Here is an 18,748-nt window from a genome sequence, read left to right as displayed (position 1 = left end):
CTCGTCCCAATCATGGACTGTTTGCCCTTCTCTCCTCCGGGAGACGCTACAGGAACCTCCGCTCCATGTCAAGCAGACTGAGGGACAGCTTCTTTACTTCTTCTAATCTTGACTATACCCACCCCACAATAATCTACCTATATACTCTGTATGATAGCATGTATACAACAGTGCTGTACATATTGCATATAAACATTATTATGTTTATATTTACTGCATATGTATCCATATCTGCTTGCATATAATCCTCCTATATATACCTACTTACACACCAGCATATAAACCATATAACTCAGTATGATAGCATGTACAATAGGGCTGTATATATGTATTCTTAGTTTCTTACCATATATATATCCATCTGTCCAGTGATGCAGTGGTGGTACCACTCTGTACCACGCCGTCCTAGCAGTTCGCTGAGCAGAAGTGCGCGCAATCGCGCACGGATGTGCACGCGCGCGCAGACAAAAATGCGCTCCACTCGTTGTGCGCTAAGTACCCACCGTCTTATAACAATAGCGCAGGTCGTCAGGTGTCTTCGACTACACTACCCGGCACTTATCTATCACCTAGACTTTGCATAATAATAAGATATCAATACTAACATAACAAAGAACGAGAAGAGCCAAACCAAAATACAAGCCCTGTGGGGGTTTGCTTCTTGAGCTGTGGAGCTCTCACTATGTGACAAAAGGAAGGAGAGAAATTTCTTAAGTTGTGCTTCAGAAGGAAACTGTCCTTCTGTAAACTGTAAGTTACATTGTTAATTTAGTTTGTATTTACTTTTCTAGTTTAAGTTAATTCAATTAAAGAAATTGTAACTACAATATTGTATCTACAATTACATTTAAAACATTGTTTGTTTTTCAACCATATCTGTTGACAATATAATTAATTTTTATATTGAAGGCTACATTGATTGATTGATTGATTGAAAACTTTATTAACAGATTGCAGAATGGGTACAATACAGTACAGCTCAATACACACAATTGTTAAGGGGATGCAGACCAGAGAAAGACTTTCGTCTTGTTTACATCAGGGTCCCCCATTTTCAATTCATCAGGACATATATGACATACATGACATACAGATAGTCAGTACTGCTACATCTATACATCCTGCTACATTTTTCAGCTTCTCTATTTCAAGGCAATATTTACAAAAACTAAACTAAAACTAGTAATTTCCTATACAAACATGTTTCCTACTATTTATGCATAATAATCATCTGTTCTGTGCGACCGCGAGGGAACATGTATGCGCGTGCACGTGGCGTCCAGGCAGTTCTGATATTACGACTGCATCCCTGCACCTGTCTGTAATGCTCCCACACTACCGATTTAAGGCACCTTTTGCCGATATAAGGCTGGGATGTTAGTTCCCTCTGCTGTTTTCACAGCATGTCTCCTTTCTGTAAACGAATGCTGCTGGTGGAAGTGCATGGCACTCACACATCAACACAGCACGATTCGCTGTGTAAAAGACTATGGTAGATTTGTAATCTTTACTGGCACACCGTGCTCTTAAATCATTTTCCCAGTTCGCACATCATTTATTTGTAGTCGCAAATGCAAAATGTCGAGCCCTGCAGAAACATGAAGATTTCATGTTTAGTTCATTATTTCACTACCTTCTCACTGTGTTCGTCCCAAATCATGTGACTATGTGAGGACACAATATAACTGGGTCCAGCTGTGAGGAGACTGCTGGTTATATATCTTTGAGGTTGGTGTCCTGTTTATGTCAACCAACTAGGATGCAGCTCACCGTGGTCGGTTTTATTTCAAGTGAAAGCTTTACAGTCTGTCTGCCTTCGGAGTGCAGGTCAAAGGTCTCTGTCTGGAGAGAGACTATCAAAACCAGATGAAAGGAGGGAGAGGGAGCTTTCACTACAATAGATGGCTTCTAAAAAAAAAATTCATAACGTTGTCAGGGGAATACGCATTGTTTTATGACAGCAGAGTCGTTTATTAACTGTTTTATTTTTATTTTTATTACAAGGTCACCGTCATTTGATTGGTAGAATGTAGTCGCATAATAATTCTGCCTGTGTTGTTAGTGCAACCCCCCCCCCCCCTCTCTTACCACCATTGCCTAGCAACCAGACCCTTGGCTTTAATGTAGTGTACACCTTTTGGTCTTTGGTCCAATTTCAATTAGAAACACTTTTAATTACATTGCTGTGTGTTCGCCGACGATGGGGAACAGGCTGTGTGACTATTTATCTCCATTTGTTTTATTTTCATTAAAACATGCCCAACTGTTTATTACTGCAACTAATATGCAGGGTAGGGACAACGCTAGGACTCATTATCCTTTACCCCAGAGACGCAGTTAGGAGTGTAATATTAAATAAATAAATCAGTCAATATCTAATTTTCTAGTTTTTTGAGAACGGTTTCTAATTGTATACACAGGCTACACATGAAGTCTTGTGAAATTAACTCAAATCCCTGTGCTGAAAACGGAGAGTCAGGAACTGTATGCACATAGATTACAGTAGTTTTAAATTTTTTATTGACTAATTTACCTCATAGCCAATGGTATATATTTGTATATGCCTATTGGATATTGTGGTGGAAGGCCGTCGGTCTGGCTCTTCCCTCAAATACACGTTTCCCATTGTCTAGCATCCCCCCCTCACGTCTACCCCCTCCTCCCCCTCCTAGCCCACCATCCCGTCACCCCTCCCCCTTCTCACTCCCACCTGGGCAGACCAGACCACACCCCTCCTCCTAACTCACCCCTCCTCCCTCCTTCACTTCCGCAACCCAATCAACCCCTTTGACCTGGGCACAACCCCTTTCCTCTCTACTATAAAGACCTACGTTTTACTGGATCCTAGAGCTCTTTGGGGCATACTAGGCCCGTGTCTCTCCTGGAGTCATCCAGCAATAACTCACAACCTATTTTGTACTTTGTTACTCTGTTTGAGCTAAATAAACCCGTGTTAACTAAGTCTATATTTGACTAACTACATTCATTGATCCGGGTTAAATTCCTCCACAATATCCTGGCAAGTCAGGGTTTCCCCCAGAGAGGTTGTTTGGCCCGGTGGCAGTAGGGATGGGTACCGCTCACATTTGAACCGATACCGGTACCTGCTGTAACAGTTCCTGGAATTCGGTATGGGTACCCAACGGTACTTTTTTTCCCGTACTTAACTCTCTCTGTAATAACAAGATAAAAAGAAATTTTTTATTTCAGTTGTAAAAAAAAAACAAGTCCAAACTTCTCAATTTCAACATTGTTATTTATGTAGAACATTTTGTTATTTATTTAGAACATTTTGTTATGTATTGTTGTAACACACCACACAAAATAAATCGCATGATCATGTATTATGTTAAAAAATTTATTTATATCAACATTATCTGGCCTTGTCTGGTCTTTCCAAAGACCCCAAGAGATATATTTGTGGAAAAGGCTCATATACACTCTTGTACTAAACTATGAAAAGATACTGAAATTTGGTACCAATTGATCTAGCATGAATCGGTACTCGGTTGTACCGATGTCATTTGGTCTGTACCCTTAACCCTTGTGCCTTGTTAGGTAACTGACAGAGTTGTCACGTTAGTGCATGAAAAAATTGCATCACGTTCAAGGTAATAAAAAACTTAATTTGTAATATTTAGTTCCAATTCCTTTTTTATGAATACCACTATGAACCTAACTCAACATATCTATCAAAGATTCCAAATATTTCCGTTTGTAGGGTTATGGTTAGGGTTAGGGTTAGGGTTAGGGTTACCCAGACAGAAAGATTAGGAAAAGGTAAAATCTCATCCCTGTGCCCGTGCTTGCTCAGTGTTGGGGAACAGTCCCCTAACCTAACCCTAACCCCAACCCTAACCCCAACCCCTAACCCTACAAACGAAAATATTTGGAATCTTTGATAGATATGTTGAGTTAGGTTCATAGTGGTATTCATAAGAAAGGAATTGGAACGAAATATTATAAATTAAGTTTTTTATGACCTTGAACGTGATGCAATCTTTTCATGCACTAACGTGACAACTCTGTCAGTTACCTAACAAGGAGCAAGGAGGAATACGCCAACGTTTTGGGAAATGCGCTTCCTCTCTGTGCGTTTAGTAGAAAGCTATCCGACTATAGGCTACGGCTAGTATCCGCTGTATCCGCTTCCATTAATTTGTGCTAAGCTAGCCTAGCTTCGAGCTGGATAGATTTCTACTGAACGCACAGAGAGGAAATTGGTATGACTCTGGAGAAGACGGTAAGCGTTTTCCCATGTGTGTTCCCAATGTTGGCGCGCTCCTTTAACGCTATCGGTACGCTGTTCTTGTTCTTGTTCGAGGAGGTATTTTTGGTGAGCTTGAATTTCTGATAACCGTTACTATACATCTGTTGATACACTGAAGACAGACATTTCCTTGGAAATTGCCCTAATCCTTTCTATTTAAAAAACATGGAACACTGATTTATCCATGGCCATTCAAGACTTTGAACGGGCTCTAGCACTTCAGGCATTGTGGTGGTGGCTCTGCATGGCCTGCTCTGCCCGGCTGAATGGTGTGTCATCGGGGGCCACAGAGGAGCGGAATCTTAAGTGCAGCCGGCGACTTGAAAGAGACAGGAGGAGAGAGGAAAGAAGGTAGAGGTAAAGTAGCGAGGGAATGAGGAGGAGAAGAAGAAGGAGGAGGAGGAGCGAGTGGAGGATGGAGGAAGAGAAGAGAGCGGATGACGAAAGAGAGAGAGAAACACAGAGAGACAGAGACCGAGAGAGATAAACAGAGAGAGAGATGGAGAAACAGAGTGAGAGAAACAGAGAGAGAGTGGGAGGAATATTGAGCCACAATGCATTTACCGGTATGTCAGATCAAAGCTAATCCTTATCTTTAGAAAAAGGATTCAGTAATTCCCTGGGCTGTCTCACCCCCTCAAAGGTAGACCCCCCTCTCTCTCGCGCTCTCGCTCTCGCTCCCGCTCTCTCTCTCTCTCTCTCTCTCTCTCTCTCTCTCTCTCTCTCTCTCTCTCTCTCTCTCTCTCTCTCTCTCTCTCTCTCTCTTTAGACTTTAGACTTTATTGTCCTCCGGGGGTAATTCCTTCAGAACAACAGTACATACAACAACAATAGTATCAAACAGCACATACAACAGCACACAGTAACAACATACAATGATAGGCAACAGTACAGAGACTCTCTTTCTCTCTCTGTCTCCTCTTGCCGTGAAATTACTAGGATTTCTCTACACTTTCCTTGACTTTGACATGGTATGGGTGTGGAGGAACTAGGTCCCCCAGAGAAAGAGGAGTAAAATAAGGTGGTGATAATGGTGGAGGTAGTGATAATAGTAGTGGTGGTGGTGGTGGTGGTGGTGATAGTAAATGGTAAATGGCTGCATTTATATAGCACTTTTATCCAAAGCCCCCCCGATCTCTATACCTTTCTTTCTCTACCTCTCTTTCCCTCACACCATTTATTTCTCTGTTTCACTCTCTCTTTCCCCCACCATCACTTGCTGTCAAACACACAGCAGCACATGTCCATAAAAGAAAGGAGGATGGAAGCAGGAAGGAGGGAGACGAGAAAGGAGACAAAGAGGAGAGGCTGGGAGATGAACGTCGGTGTTGCTTTGCTTTAGTGTAGCGGCGGAATTCTACACTATTTCATTACAAATGCATTAATCTCAATCTTTTTAGTTATGTGGGCCGGCACGTTGGAACCCCTGATTACACTCTGGACGGAGCTGTCCAACATGGCAGTGCTGAATGCAGTGGACTGAGCCAAAAAATATTACTATTATGTACCCTACTACTATACTTATACTACTACTTAGCATGCTAATATGTCTATACTACTATGCACTCAGAGACTCTCAAGCTCTAGACAATTGCCAGAGAGGTACCTCTTTTGCTGGCTCGTTGTTTTGACAAGTCGCTTTGGATAAAAGGTAAATGGCTGCATTTATATAGCAGCTTTTATCCAAAGTGCTTTACAATTTGTTCCTCACATTTTACCCATTCACTCACACATTCACACACCGATGGCTGAGGCAACCATGCAAGCTGCCAACCTGCACATCGGGAGCAATTAGGGGTTAAGTGTCTTGGACACTTCAACATGCTGCTCGGGAGGAGTGGGAATCGAACCAGGAATCTCCGGATTACCAGATGACGGCTCTAACTCCTGAGCCACTCACTGTCACCCCTAATAGTAGTAGTAGTAGTAGTAGTAGTAGTAGTAGTAGTAGTAGTAGTAGTAGTAGTAGTAGTAGTAGTAGTAGTAGTAGTAGTAGTAGTAGTAGTAGTAGTAGTAGTGATAGTAGTGGTGGTGGTAGTATTGATAGTAGTAGTGGTGATAGTAGTGGTGGTGGTAGTATTGATAGTAGTAGTGGTAGTGGTGGTAGTAGTGGTGGTGGTGGTGGTAGTAGTGGTAGTAGTGGTGGTGGTGGTGGTAGTGATAGTAGTAGTGGTAGTAGTGGTGGTGGTAGTAGTGATAGTAGTAGTGGTAGTAGTGGTGGTGGTAGTAGTGGTAGTAGTAGTGGTGGTGGTAGTAGTGATAGTAGTAGTGGTAGTAGTGGTGGTGGTAGTAGTGATAGTAGTAGTGGTAGTAGTGGTGGTGGTAGTAGTGATAGTAGTAGTGGTAGTAGTAGTGGTAGTAGTAGTGGTAGTAGTAGTGGTGGTGGTAGTGATAGTAGTAGTGGTAGTAGTGGTGGTGGTAGTAGTGATAGTAGTAGTGGTAGTAGTGGTAGTGGTGGTAGTAGTGATAGTAGTAGTGGTAGTAGTGGTGGTGGTAGTAGTGATAGTAGTAGTGGTAGTGGTGGTGGTGGTGGTAGTAGTAGTAGTGGTAGTAGTAGTGGTGGTGGTAGTTGTTACAAAGGGTCAGATTAAACCGAATATATATATTTATTACTTGAGATATATTGTATAGTATTTGTATATCCCTTGTATATTCTTTGTACATATACACGGAATATCCCTTTACCTAGTACAGGCCAGACCATAATATTCGTTCTCCTATTGGACAGCGAACCCCTAGGCGCCACGACCATACCCCCAATGTCTAGTTCAAAGTCACCGCTAAGACATGTCTCAACATGCCCAGATTTGCGCAGTAATACGAGACAGAAATAAGGCTGGTACTAGATTATTCACCTTACGTATAAATACGTCGCAGGTGGATACAGCAGTAGTCTAATCTTAGTTAACCCAATAAGTTGAAGCCTTCACCACGATACAACGTGCTGTGAAGTGGGCCCGTTTTGCCCCGAAATAGAGCCTTGAGACCGCGTGCGAATTGATAGCTGAAGTGTCAGAGTTTAACGCTGTATCGTCGAGTTCGACCTATTCTATTATTAAGTAATAGTCTATTATGTATAGTGTATCGTGCGGCTACCGTTCTACAGTGACCAGCATTACCAACGTTTCATCGTACCGAGCTAGTGTGCTTATCCAGGCTGGGCGGCCTAACCTTGTGCCGTCATCCGAGGAGCCCTAGACGAGAACCGTGTGGATATGTACACTGGATAACCTACACCGACGACTACAGAGCCATTTTCGGCTGGATTATATTGCTTTGGTCCTGTGGCTGCTGGAGCAGAGAATCGTCTACCCCCACTACCGTGTGGGATTTACCCTGTGAGGAGCCCCGTCGAGCCCGCCTCTAGGACTCTGAGGCTGGCTAGCTTTCATCCATGCGGCAGTGCATACCGGAGAATAGCTGTTGCTTTGTCTACGGATCAAGGGATTATTGCACCGTCTCCTGTACCTGGAGTCTCCTTATTCCTCGTTGATCCAGACTTTTGCTACCGACAAATCCTCCCCCCTGCTGGCTTACAACCGGAGGGAACCCCCCTAGTATCTCCAGCTGACCTACGAGTGTACCTTATATAATTCTTATGCTACAGGTGGTATTAATTATCCCCTTCGTAATATGCTCATGGACTTACGCTCTTGACCTATTCATGCACATTCTTCGCCTTACAAGCGCAACTCTCATTCTTAATAAATGTAAGATAATCTTGGTGCTCTTCTAATAAATATTATAAACAGTACTTTCCTTGTTAAGCCGTGTTATTGTGTGGGTGTTCATCTCATATACATGTGTACTGTATGGCCAGTAGTAATGTACATAACTCAGTAGTGGTTTAATGATACCATACTTATTCAATACAGTCAGGGAATTGTACCCCTCAGTTACAGTAGTAGTGATAGTAGTAGTGGTAGTAGTGGTGGTGGTAGTACTGATAGTAGTAGTGGTAGTAGTAGTGGTGGTGGTAGTAGTGATAGCAGTGGTAGTGATAGTAGTAGTAGTAGTGGGAAGAATTTTAGCAGTGGGGAGAATTGGAGAGGGGTGGGCAGGGGGAGAATTGGAGAGGGGTGGGAAGGGGGGAGAATTGGAGAGGAGTGGGAAGGGGGGAGAATTGGAGAGGGGTGGGCAGGGGGAGAATTGGAGAGGGGTGGGAAGGGGGGAGAATTGGAGTGGGGTGGGCAGGGGGAGAATTGGAGAGGGTGGGCTGGGGGGAGAACTGGAGAGGGGTGGGCAGGGGGGAGAACTGGAGAGGGGTGGGAAGGGGGGAGAATTGGAGAGGGTGGGCTGGGGGAGAATTGGAGAGGGGTGGGAAGGGGGGAGAATTGGAGAGGGTGGGCAGGGGAGATAATTGGAGAGGGGTGGGCAGCAAGGAGAACTGGAGAGGGGTGGGCAGCAGGGAGAACTGGAGAGGGGTGGGCAGGGAGGATAATTGGAGAGGGGTGGGTGCTTGATCAGTGAAGCAGGTGGTCCTAACCACCGTAAATGGGTTTTGAGTTTACTGTAGATTTAGCAGACTAATGGAATTCACTGAACTGCACTGGTCTGCACGGGCCTTGCCATAACGGATAACTGTCACAGCTATATTAGTGTTCCTGCGAGGAGCTGTGAGAAGTTTAATTGGACAAGATCTCATTTTGATAAAGGGACTGAGATGTGCAGTTTTGCAGGGCAATCTATTGCCACCACCCCCCCCCATCCCTAACACCTTCTCCCTCTCTCTTTCTGCCTGTTCCATCTGTCTCCCTGTCTGTTGTAGCCTACCTATCCACAGAGGCATCTGGAGGGAGGGGGGTATCACTACAGTCGAGATGAATGTGGAGAGAAAAACCTAGCCACGATTAGACACCCACCCCTCAGCAGTTTTCGCACTTGAAAAAATATGCACAGAGAAGGAAAGTACAGGAATGCCCCTCCGCCGGATTTAATATCTCCTCTGCTGTTTTGACCGGACATAATCATCTGTAAAGGCAAACGATCACGGCAGCTTCTTCGCAGATTAACATCATAGATTATGCAAGGAGGAGGAGGAGTAACACATATGTTATGGAGTCTGTGGCCAATAGGAGAGGTTGAAAATAATTCACCCCTACTTATTATGTAAAGACAATAACGGACGCATCGATATGAAATCCAACCGCATCAGTCTGTAAAATATAGCTCATCGGTCTAGGGGGGATGGAAGCCGTTAAGAATTCACACGCGTATGTTATTCCTGCGACAGTTCAGTCGATATCTGAGCGACCTCCGATCAGTGATGTCACCGGGATGTAAAGTCCACAGACAATGAATGGGGTGCTCCAACTTTACGAGGCCATCAAATATTTGTGTGAAGCTCTCGCGCCCCAAATCAGCTTTTCATTCTGATTCAAACCTGTAAGCAATAATAGAATATAGACCTCATAGGGGGGGGTGAAAAGAACTCAATGCTTTATGGCTCCGTGAAGTCGGTGTCTAAGGAGCAGCCCCAGATTTTATATTAGAGGATGAATGGAAGAACCTATTTCAGGGTCCTCTCTCTTTTACTTCAGATCTACATTCACAAATAATCACTGACTTGCGCAGGGAAACAGGAACAACATCATATGAAGCCTTAACCTTGTGAGGCCCTCGGTTGCAAAAATCACTTTTAGCTTTTAGCTATTTAAAAAAAGTGTAAATGTTTATATAATTTTTTTTGTGCACATTTACATAGTCAATGTGTCCTGTTGTTCAGCCTCACAATGCTATCAAGTCAAGTCAAGAGTTTTATTTGTCACGGCATACAACAAGTATACAGTGAAATGCGGGGGGTCTTGCCCGCAACGATTGGGCATAGTACAATAATACAATAATAAGAATCCAAGGGATGAGAATGCGACATTTGTGCAATAATACAAGTCGTAAGAGTAAAGACATAGGTATATGTACATGCGTTTTTCAAAAGCGTGGTAAGGCATGCTAGGTCCTGTGATAGTACACTGTTAGCTACGGATGGGGCACTGGGTCTTATGTGTACACTACTATACATGCTTTACTATACAATCTACAGTTATACTATGTGTCCTTATGCTAGCTTGCTATCCATCTATTTACTATACAAGAACCACTCCTGTTCTTGTTTTTAAAGTGACCTTTCATTTTGTAAAGTGACCATAGTGTGAGCGTGTGCAGCATATGTGTGTGTGTGTGTGTGTGTGTGTGTGTGTGTGTGTGTGTGTGTGTGTGTGTGTGTGTGTGTGTGTGTGTGTGTGTGTGTGTGTGTGTGTGTGTGTGTGTGTGTGTGTGTGTGTGTGTGTGTGTGTGTGTGTGTGTGTGTGTTCATGTTAAAGTGACTGCTAGTGGATAGTAAATGTGTTTATAGGTCCCACATTCTGGCCTCTGAAGTTGCTAATGTCAATTTAATGTGGGCCTTTTAACATGGGTGGCATTCCTCTTTTAAATCAAAACAAATGTGTGTTTATCTATTGCCATTCATGTGTAGGCTAAATGTAATGCTTTGAACGAAAACCACGACATAAGGTTTTAATGGCAAATGCTCAGTTGTCACTGACTGTCAGTCCAGTTAAATTTCTACACAAATACTATGGATGTACCTGTAGTGATAGCGGTATCAAATACCGGTCTGATATCAGGCGGAAGCAGGGTGTTGGTACCGGAGAATTTACCCGGTACTAACATCTGATACCAAAAAACCATGTGTAACGCGCCAGGAATACATTTATTTAGTTAAATTTTATTCATAGAAGCACGTTAGATCTTTCTAATGGAGAAACAATGGATTGTTATCTCAATCATTTTTATCCAGTGACTCCAAAGCGATTGTCTGCACTGTTCAGTAAAAAAAAAAAAAAACTGTTCGGATCAGTACTCGGTATTGGCCGATACACACCGAAATAATCGAACCAATCGGAATCCGAGCTTCGTCAGAGTCGACTTCATCATCACTGTCAGTGGTCCTCTGGTGTCTCAAAGGCACAGTATGTGTCATACACAGTAATGTCTCCCCATCTATTATGCTGCATGGTAGCAATTTCACAACTGCCTCTGTATCACTGGGGATCTGTGTGTGTGTGTGTGTGTGTGTGTGTGTGTGTGTGTGTGTGTGTGTGTGTGTGTGTGTGTGTGTGTGTGTGTGTGTGTGTGTGTGTGTGTGTGTGTGTGTGTGTGTGTGTGTGTGTGTGTGTGTGTGTGTGTGTGTGTGTGTGTGTGTGTGTGTGTGTGTGTGTGTGTGTGTGTGTGTGTGTGCGTGTGCCTCAGGTCATGTGGGGCTCCTGTGGTGAGATAAGTGGTCTGTATAGTAGTGTCGGTTCTCAAACTCAGCTGTGGGCTCCAGAGGGAGTGTGTGTGTGGAGCGACTGGTAGAATGAGAGATAAATGAGTGTGTGTGTGTGTGTGTGTGTGTGTGTGTGTGTGTGTGTGTGTGTGTGTGTGTGTGTGTGTGTGTGTGTGTGTGTGTGTGTGTGTGTGTGTGGAGCGACTGGTAGATTGAGAGAGAACTGAGTGTGTGTGTGTGTGTGTGTGTGTGTGTGTGTGTGTGTGTGTGTGTGTGTGTGTGTGTGTGGATATAAAACTAGACCTTGGCTATGATTCAATTTCTTAGTTTTTTTTTTTATCATTTTCACCCATCCCTCAATTTATGTTCCCTTCCTGGTCATTGCACTGCTCTACTGTCGGTCCGGGGAGGGTGTAGACGACCACATGCCTTATCCGATACTTGTGGAGTTGCCAGCCAGTTCGTTTCACCTGACAGCTAGGATTAGACCTCTACACTACCCAGCCACAGCAGTACTTAGACCTCTACACTACCCAGCCACAGCAGTGCTTAGACCTCTACACTACACAGCCACAGCAGTGCTTAGACCTCTACACTACACAGCCACAGCAGTACTTACATTTACATTTACATTTAGTCATTTAGCTGACGCTTTTATCCAAAGCGACTTACAAGTTCTGTACGACAAGACAGCAAGAAGGGTACAACTCTATCAGCTGAGTAACAATGCTCATCAAAGTGTTGCGTGTTACAGTGTAGGTTAGTTTATTAGGACAAGTGCATGACAGTAAGGTTAGTCAGGGTTAGATTTAAAAAAAAAATTTATATATCATTTCAGATAATGGTTGAAGAAGTGAGTCTTTAGTCGACGGCGAAAGATTGGACGGGATTCGGCTGTCCTAACTGGGATGGGTAGTTCATTCCACCATTGTGGGGCAAGGACTGAGAATAGGCGGCTTCTCTTTGATGACCCTCCGGGAGCTTGGATAGGAGTAGGTCTGAGGCGGCCAGAAGATGCAGAGCGTAGGGGTCTTGAGGGTGTGTAGTTAGAGACCATTGACCGGAGGTAGGCGGGAGCGGTTCCCTTTGCCGCACGGTATGCTAGGTCGAGGGCCTTGAAACGGATCCGTGCAGCAATGGGGAGCCAGTGCAGGTCCCTAAGAAGTGGGGTGACATGGGCCGACTTCGGTAGGTTTGAGATCAGGCGGGCCGCTGCGTTTTGAATGAGTTGAAGAGGCTTGGTGGCAGTGGCCGGGAGGCCAGCTAGCAGTGCGTTGCAGTAGTCGAGGCGGGAGATGACTGTTGATTGGACGAGGAGTTGGGTGGCTTCTTTTGTCAGGAAGGGGCGGATCCTTCTGACGTTGCTCAGGAGGAATCTGCAGGTTCTGGTTGTTGCTGCGATGTGAGCAGAGAAGTTCAACTGGTCATCGAGGACAACACCAAGGTTCTTTGCGGTCGGGGACGCGGTCACAGCTGCATTCTCGACTGTGATGGAGAGGTCGGTCAGGGGGGAGGATTTGGCCGGCAGGTGGAGCAATTCTGTTTTGCTTAGGTTCAGTTTGAGGTGGTTGGTCGTCATCCAGGCGGAGATGTCGGACAGACAGGCCGAGATCCGCTCAGAGACGTGGATATCTGAGGGAGGGAAGGAGAGGAAGAGTTGAGTATCATCGGCATAACAATGATATGAGAAGCCATGAGACGTGATAATGTTACCCAGTGATTTAGTGTAGAGGGAGAAGAGAAGGGGTCCTAGGACCGAGCCCTGGGGGACACACGTCCGGAGGGGGCGGGTGGCCGACAGAGTCCCTCTCCATGACACTTGGTAGGAGCGGTCGTTGAGGTATGATGTCAGCCATGTCAGCGCAGATCCAGCCACTCCCATTCCTGCGAGGGCCGCGAGGAGGATCTGATGGTTGACTGTGTCGAAGGCTGCAGATAGATCTAGGAGAATCAGGACAGAGGAGAGGCCTTTCGCTTTTGCTAAGTGAAGAGCCTCTGTGACCGCAATGAGGGCCGTTTCTGTGGAGTGGCCAGTCCGGAAGCCAGACTGATTGGGGTCTAGGAGGTCATTCTGTAAGAGATAAGCAGTAAGTTGGTTGGATACAGCACGTTCAAGTGTTTTAGAAAGGAAGGAGAGAAGAGAGACAGGACGATAGTTGGCTATGACGGTGGGGTTCAGGGTTGTTTTTTTTATGAGGGGCGTGACTCTGGCTTGTTTTAGGGAGGTGGGGACCACCCCCGAGTTGAGTGAGGAGTTGATGGTTGCAGTTAGGAATGGGAGGATGTCCGGTGCTATGGTCTGGAGGAGTGGGGAGGGTAGCTGGTCCAGCTGGCATGTAGTCGGACGGTTCGACGTTACCAGTGTCAGGGTCTCGGCTTCTGTAATGGGAGAGAAAGATGACAGAGTCAAGGATGAGGTTCTCGATTCAGCGTTTGGAATGGGTGGGGGTTGGGAGAAGGAGCTGCGGATGTTCTCCACTTTTTCCTCAAAGAAGACAGCAAAGTCTTCGGCAGAAAAAGATGAGGGAGGAGGGGGTGGGGGGGGGGGGGGGGGTGAGGAGAGAGGACATGGTAGCATGCAGTTTGCGAAGATTCTTGGCAGAGGCCTCGATCCTATGGTGAAAGAAAGAAGCTTTGGCATTAGTAATGGTTTTGGAGAATGTTAACAAGAGGTTATGATATGTGTCGATGTCAGCAGTGAGGCGTGACTTTCTATACTTCCTCTCAGCCGCTCTCAGGACCTGTCTTTGTTCTCTCACTGCATCCGTCAGCCATGGACTGGGTGGGGAACGGCGGGCAGGTTTCTCAACGAGGGGACAGAGCTTGTCGAAGGAGGTTGCAAGGGCTGAGAGGAGGGTGGAGGTTGCCATCTCTGTGGGGAGAGCAGAGAAGGTGTCACTCAAAGGTAGAGCGGATAGTATGTCAGAGGAGAGGGTGGAGGGGGATAGGGAGGCCAGGTTGCGTCTGAGTGAGACGGTTTGAGTTGGGGTGAAGACCTTTCGGTTAAGCATGAGAGTTAGTGAGAAGGATATGAAGGAATGGTCAGATACATGTAGGGGAGTTACCGTGGTGTTAATGATGCTGGAGTTACGGGAACATATGAGACCTCTACACTACCCAGCCACAGCAGTGCTTAGACCTCTACACTACCCAGCCACAGCAGTACTTAGACCTCTACACTACCCAGCCACAGCAGTACTTAGACCTCTACACTACCCAGCCACAGCAGTACTTAGACCTCTACACTACCCAGCCACAGCAGTGCTTAGACCTCTACACTACCCAGCCACAGCAGTGCTTAGACCTCTACACTACCCAGCCACAGCAGTGCTTAGACCTCTACACTACCCAGCCGCTCCAGTGCTTAGACCTCTACACTACCCAGCCACAGCAGTGCTTAGACCTCTACACTACCCAGCCACAGCAGTGCTTAGACCTCTACACTACCCAGCCACAGCAGTACTTAGACCTCTACACTACCCAGCCACAGCAGTGCTTAGACCTCTACACTACCCAGCCACAGCAGTGCTTAGACCTCTACACTACCCAGCCACAGCAGTGCTTAGACCTCTACACTACCCAGCCGCTCCAGTGCTTAGACCATTTTTCCATACTGGGTGGAATCACAGTCAGGAATCAAACCCCAAACCCTGGCAGTGTTAGTGCCATGCTCAGCGTGCCATGCCTACTCTATGCCTTGAGCTACACAGGTTGATACTGATGATACTGACACTGTGTATAGTACACCTGTATGTGCACCTGTGTATATGTGTGTATATGCATGTGTCATCTATGTGCAGTACATGAATGTGTCTGAGACAGCATTGTATTGTGTGTGTGTGTGTGTGTGTGTGTGTGTGTGTGTGTGTGTGTGTGTGTGTGTGTGTGTGTGTGTGTGTGTGTGTGTGTGTGTGTGTGTGTGTGTGTGTGTGTGTGTGTGTGTGTGTGTGTGTGTGTGTGTGTGTGTGTGTGTGTGTGTGTGTGTGTGTGTGTGTGTGTGTGTGTGTACAGCATGTGTGTGTGTGTGTGTGTGTGTGTGAGAGACAGACAGAAAGGGTGAGAGACATGGAGGTGAGATAAGTGTGAGAGAGATGGTGTGGTGATGTGGCACTGATGTGATGAGTGTTGATCGGGGTAGGTCAGCCATCTGACTAATCTGTGGGGTGATGAATGAGGGAGATGCAGGGTGATGATGAGGCACACAAACAACACATACACTACACACATACACACACACGCACACGCCACGCACACAGGCCGAAACATCCAAGCGTTGTGTCTGCTCTTCCGTCTGGGTGTGGCGGCGTTCGCGCGTTGATATATTGAAATTCTTTATTGGGGAAAACCACATTGAGATACAGTATCTCGTTTTCGAGAGGGTCCCACATTTTGTGCAATGATGTAATACAGAATCAGAACACAGATAACACACAACAAAAAAATAAACAAAGGACACATACAAAAACACAACAGAACAAGTACACATTATACGAGGATATGTCTCTCATGTGATGTTGATGTTTAAATCGGCGCGCGCCCCCGGTCCCCTCCCCCCGCTTCGTCTCATTAACGCCGTCTCCTCTCTGTCTCCTCTCCCAGATGAAGTACCGTGTGGCCAGCCAGGGACTGTGACGTACAGCTGCAGAGGCCCAGCGGCGGAGGAGGAGCTAACTGCGGTTTTCCCAAACCGAGCTCGGCAAAAGGATTACGACACACACAACATTGGGAGATATCTGTTTTACTATTCGACCTATTCGGCCGAATAAATTACCACCAGAGTCTTCCTCCTATACCATCCCGGATATTCGGGTTGAATTTTAGAGCAGCAGGAGGAGGAGGAGCAGGCGGGCCGGCCCGACCTTCCACCACCACCACCACCAAAACAAAATGGACACCCTGTCCCAGGACTCCATCTTGGAGTGTCAGATCTGCTTCAACTACTACAGCCCGCGGCGGCGGCCCAAGCTGCTGGACTGCCGCCACACCTGCTGCTCCGTGTGCCTGACGCAGATGCGCAGCAGCCAGAAGGAGATCCGCTGCCCGTGGTGCCGCGGCGTCACCCGGCTGCCCGCCGGCGTCTCCGTCTCCCAGCTGCCCGACGACCCCGACATCATCACCGTCATCGCCATCCCGCACGCCTCCGAGCACACGCCCGTGTTCATCCGGCTGCCGAGCAACGGCTGCTACATGCTGCCCCTGCCGCTGTCCAAGGAGCGCGCGCTGGGCCTGCCGGGGGACCTGGGCTGCCGCTTCCTGGCCGCCGGCGGGCAGCAGAAGGGGGGCGGGGTGGCGCTGGTGACGGTGCTGCCCGAGCAGCAGCATCACGCGCTGGGCCTGGCCATGGGCCTGGAGGGCCTGCGGGTGGACATGGAGGGAGGGGAGATGGTGGTGGAGAGGAGAGGGGGTCCCGGGGGCGTGGTGGGGGGAGGCGGAGGAGGGGGTAAAGGCTCCACGTGGTCCGGGGTGTGCACGGTCATCCTGGTGGCCTGCGTGCTGCTCTTCCTGCTGGGCATCGTGCTGCACAACATGTCCTGCATCTCCAAGCGCTTCACCGTCATCTCCTGTGGCTGAGGGGAGCGCCCCCCGCAGGACCCCCCCCCCGTCTCCCCCCCACCACACCACAACCGATCCCCACCCAGACCCCCCCGAACTCCCTGCCTCTCCGTAGCCCAAGACTCTCCCGAGGGGAGGGGACTACTAGACACATGTCAGAGAGAGAGAGAGAGAGAGAGAGAGAGAGAGAGAGAGAGAGAGAGAGAGAGAGAGAGAGAGAGAGAGAGAGCGAGAGAGACGAGAGAGACAGAGAGAGAGAGAGAGAGAGAGAGAGAGAGAGAGAGAGAGAGAGAGAGAGATACAGAGAGATGGCACAAAACAGAACCACAAACTGGGAAACCATGTCATTGCCTCCCCATGTTTTGATGTTTTGGAGGACGCTGGTAATACCTGGACGCAATGGAGATACATTATGAACACGTTCAACCCCCACCCCACTCTTATGCTGACCTTGACCCCCCCCCCCCCTTTGTTTTTTTACTTCCCTGCCCTGGTAGCCTATTACCAGGGGACTGGTCTGAAACACACACACACACACACACACACACACACACACACACACACACACACACACACGCACACGCACACACACACACACACACACGCACACGCACACGCGCACGCACACACACACACCACAGGCGGCTTGCCGCCCCGTTTAGTGTCTGGGTGATGGAGTGCAGGGGTGTCACGGTGTTCAGAGCGCCGGTGCTGCAGAGTGTCTCCCCGGTGGGCGCAGCAGCGACACACCGCGCGGAGACTTGGCTGCTTTTCCGCTTCTTCGACTGCTGCAGTAATTAACCATGTAAACCCCAGAGCTCCGGGCCTCTGAGCTCCATTCAGTCGTGAGGGACTCTTCCTATTTTATCCTTTATCCCCCCCCCCTCTCTTTCTCATTCAGAGTAAAAACAGTGTTAAAAAAAAAGTAACTCCATTTGGAGATAAAAATACATATTCTTTTGTAAACACACACATTAAACATGGATTATGTTATATGCCAGCCTATTTTATGATCTAACTCTAAAAGCACTGGGTTTTAGTATTAGATACAGTAGGGTAAATGAGGGTTCTGTTGCCATGGCGAGGATTAGAATGTTCCGTTGTTCCTGCTCATCCGACCAGACAACCATTATGCTCCTCATGACGGATTCTCTTTAACGGGGACCAGGTCACCACCACTGCCGCCTATTCGCCATCGATTCTCCTCATCTTAATACTGTCTTTGATCCAGAATCGCTGGCTACCGGAATCGACTGAGATTGTGTGTGTTTCTTTTGTGTGTATTTCCATGTGTGTGTGTGTGTGTGTGTGTGTCAGGGAGGGGGAGGGGTTTCAAATAATGGGTTCAGAGTGGGTGGTCACAGGGTTTAGTTTTCCATAATGACCTCATGGATTTATTGGCTTTGAATATCTTTGGCGTCTCTCTGCAGAGATGAAGGTCTGTTTTTTTCCCTTTCTGTTTTCCTTTTGTATACGTTGTGGTGATTCATCCGTTTTAAAGGACTGTACAAGTCTAATTATGACTGCGCTCGCCGTTACCACAAATTGCCAGGGGTGTAAAAAGTACCCAGAAATTATACTTAAAAACACACTTGAGTAAAAGTTTTAAAAGTTTCTACTTTTAAATGTACTTAAGTACTAAACTTCGTCTATTCTTCTGA

General features: G+C 46.9%; 1 protein-coding gene across 1 annotated transcript in view; it reads left to right on the top strand.

Annotated features, from left to right (window-relative positions):
- The window catches only part of rnf152 (ring finger protein 152), a gene marked incomplete at its 3' end in the record, with an annotated part of 71,477 nt that extends 54,372 nt beyond the window's left edge, over positions 1-17,105 (top strand). The window contains exon 2 of the mRNA XM_084326283.1: positions 16,134-17,105. Coding sequence (XP_084182409.1) covers positions 16,422-17,105 — 684 coding nt within the window. The 5' untranslated portion in view covers positions 16,134-16,421. The remainder of the gene's footprint in view (positions 1-16,133) is intronic.
- Between the last annotated feature and the right edge of the window lie 1,643 nt (positions 17,106-18,748).

This window comes from Notolepis coatsorum (assembly GCF_963971535.1).
Source record: "Notolepis coatsorum genome assembly, chromosome: 12".
NCBI classification, from domain to species: Eukaryota; Metazoa; Chordata; class Actinopteri; order Aulopiformes; family Paralepididae; genus Notolepis; species Notolepis coatsorum.
This window is presented reverse-complemented; position numbering and strand designations above follow the sequence as displayed.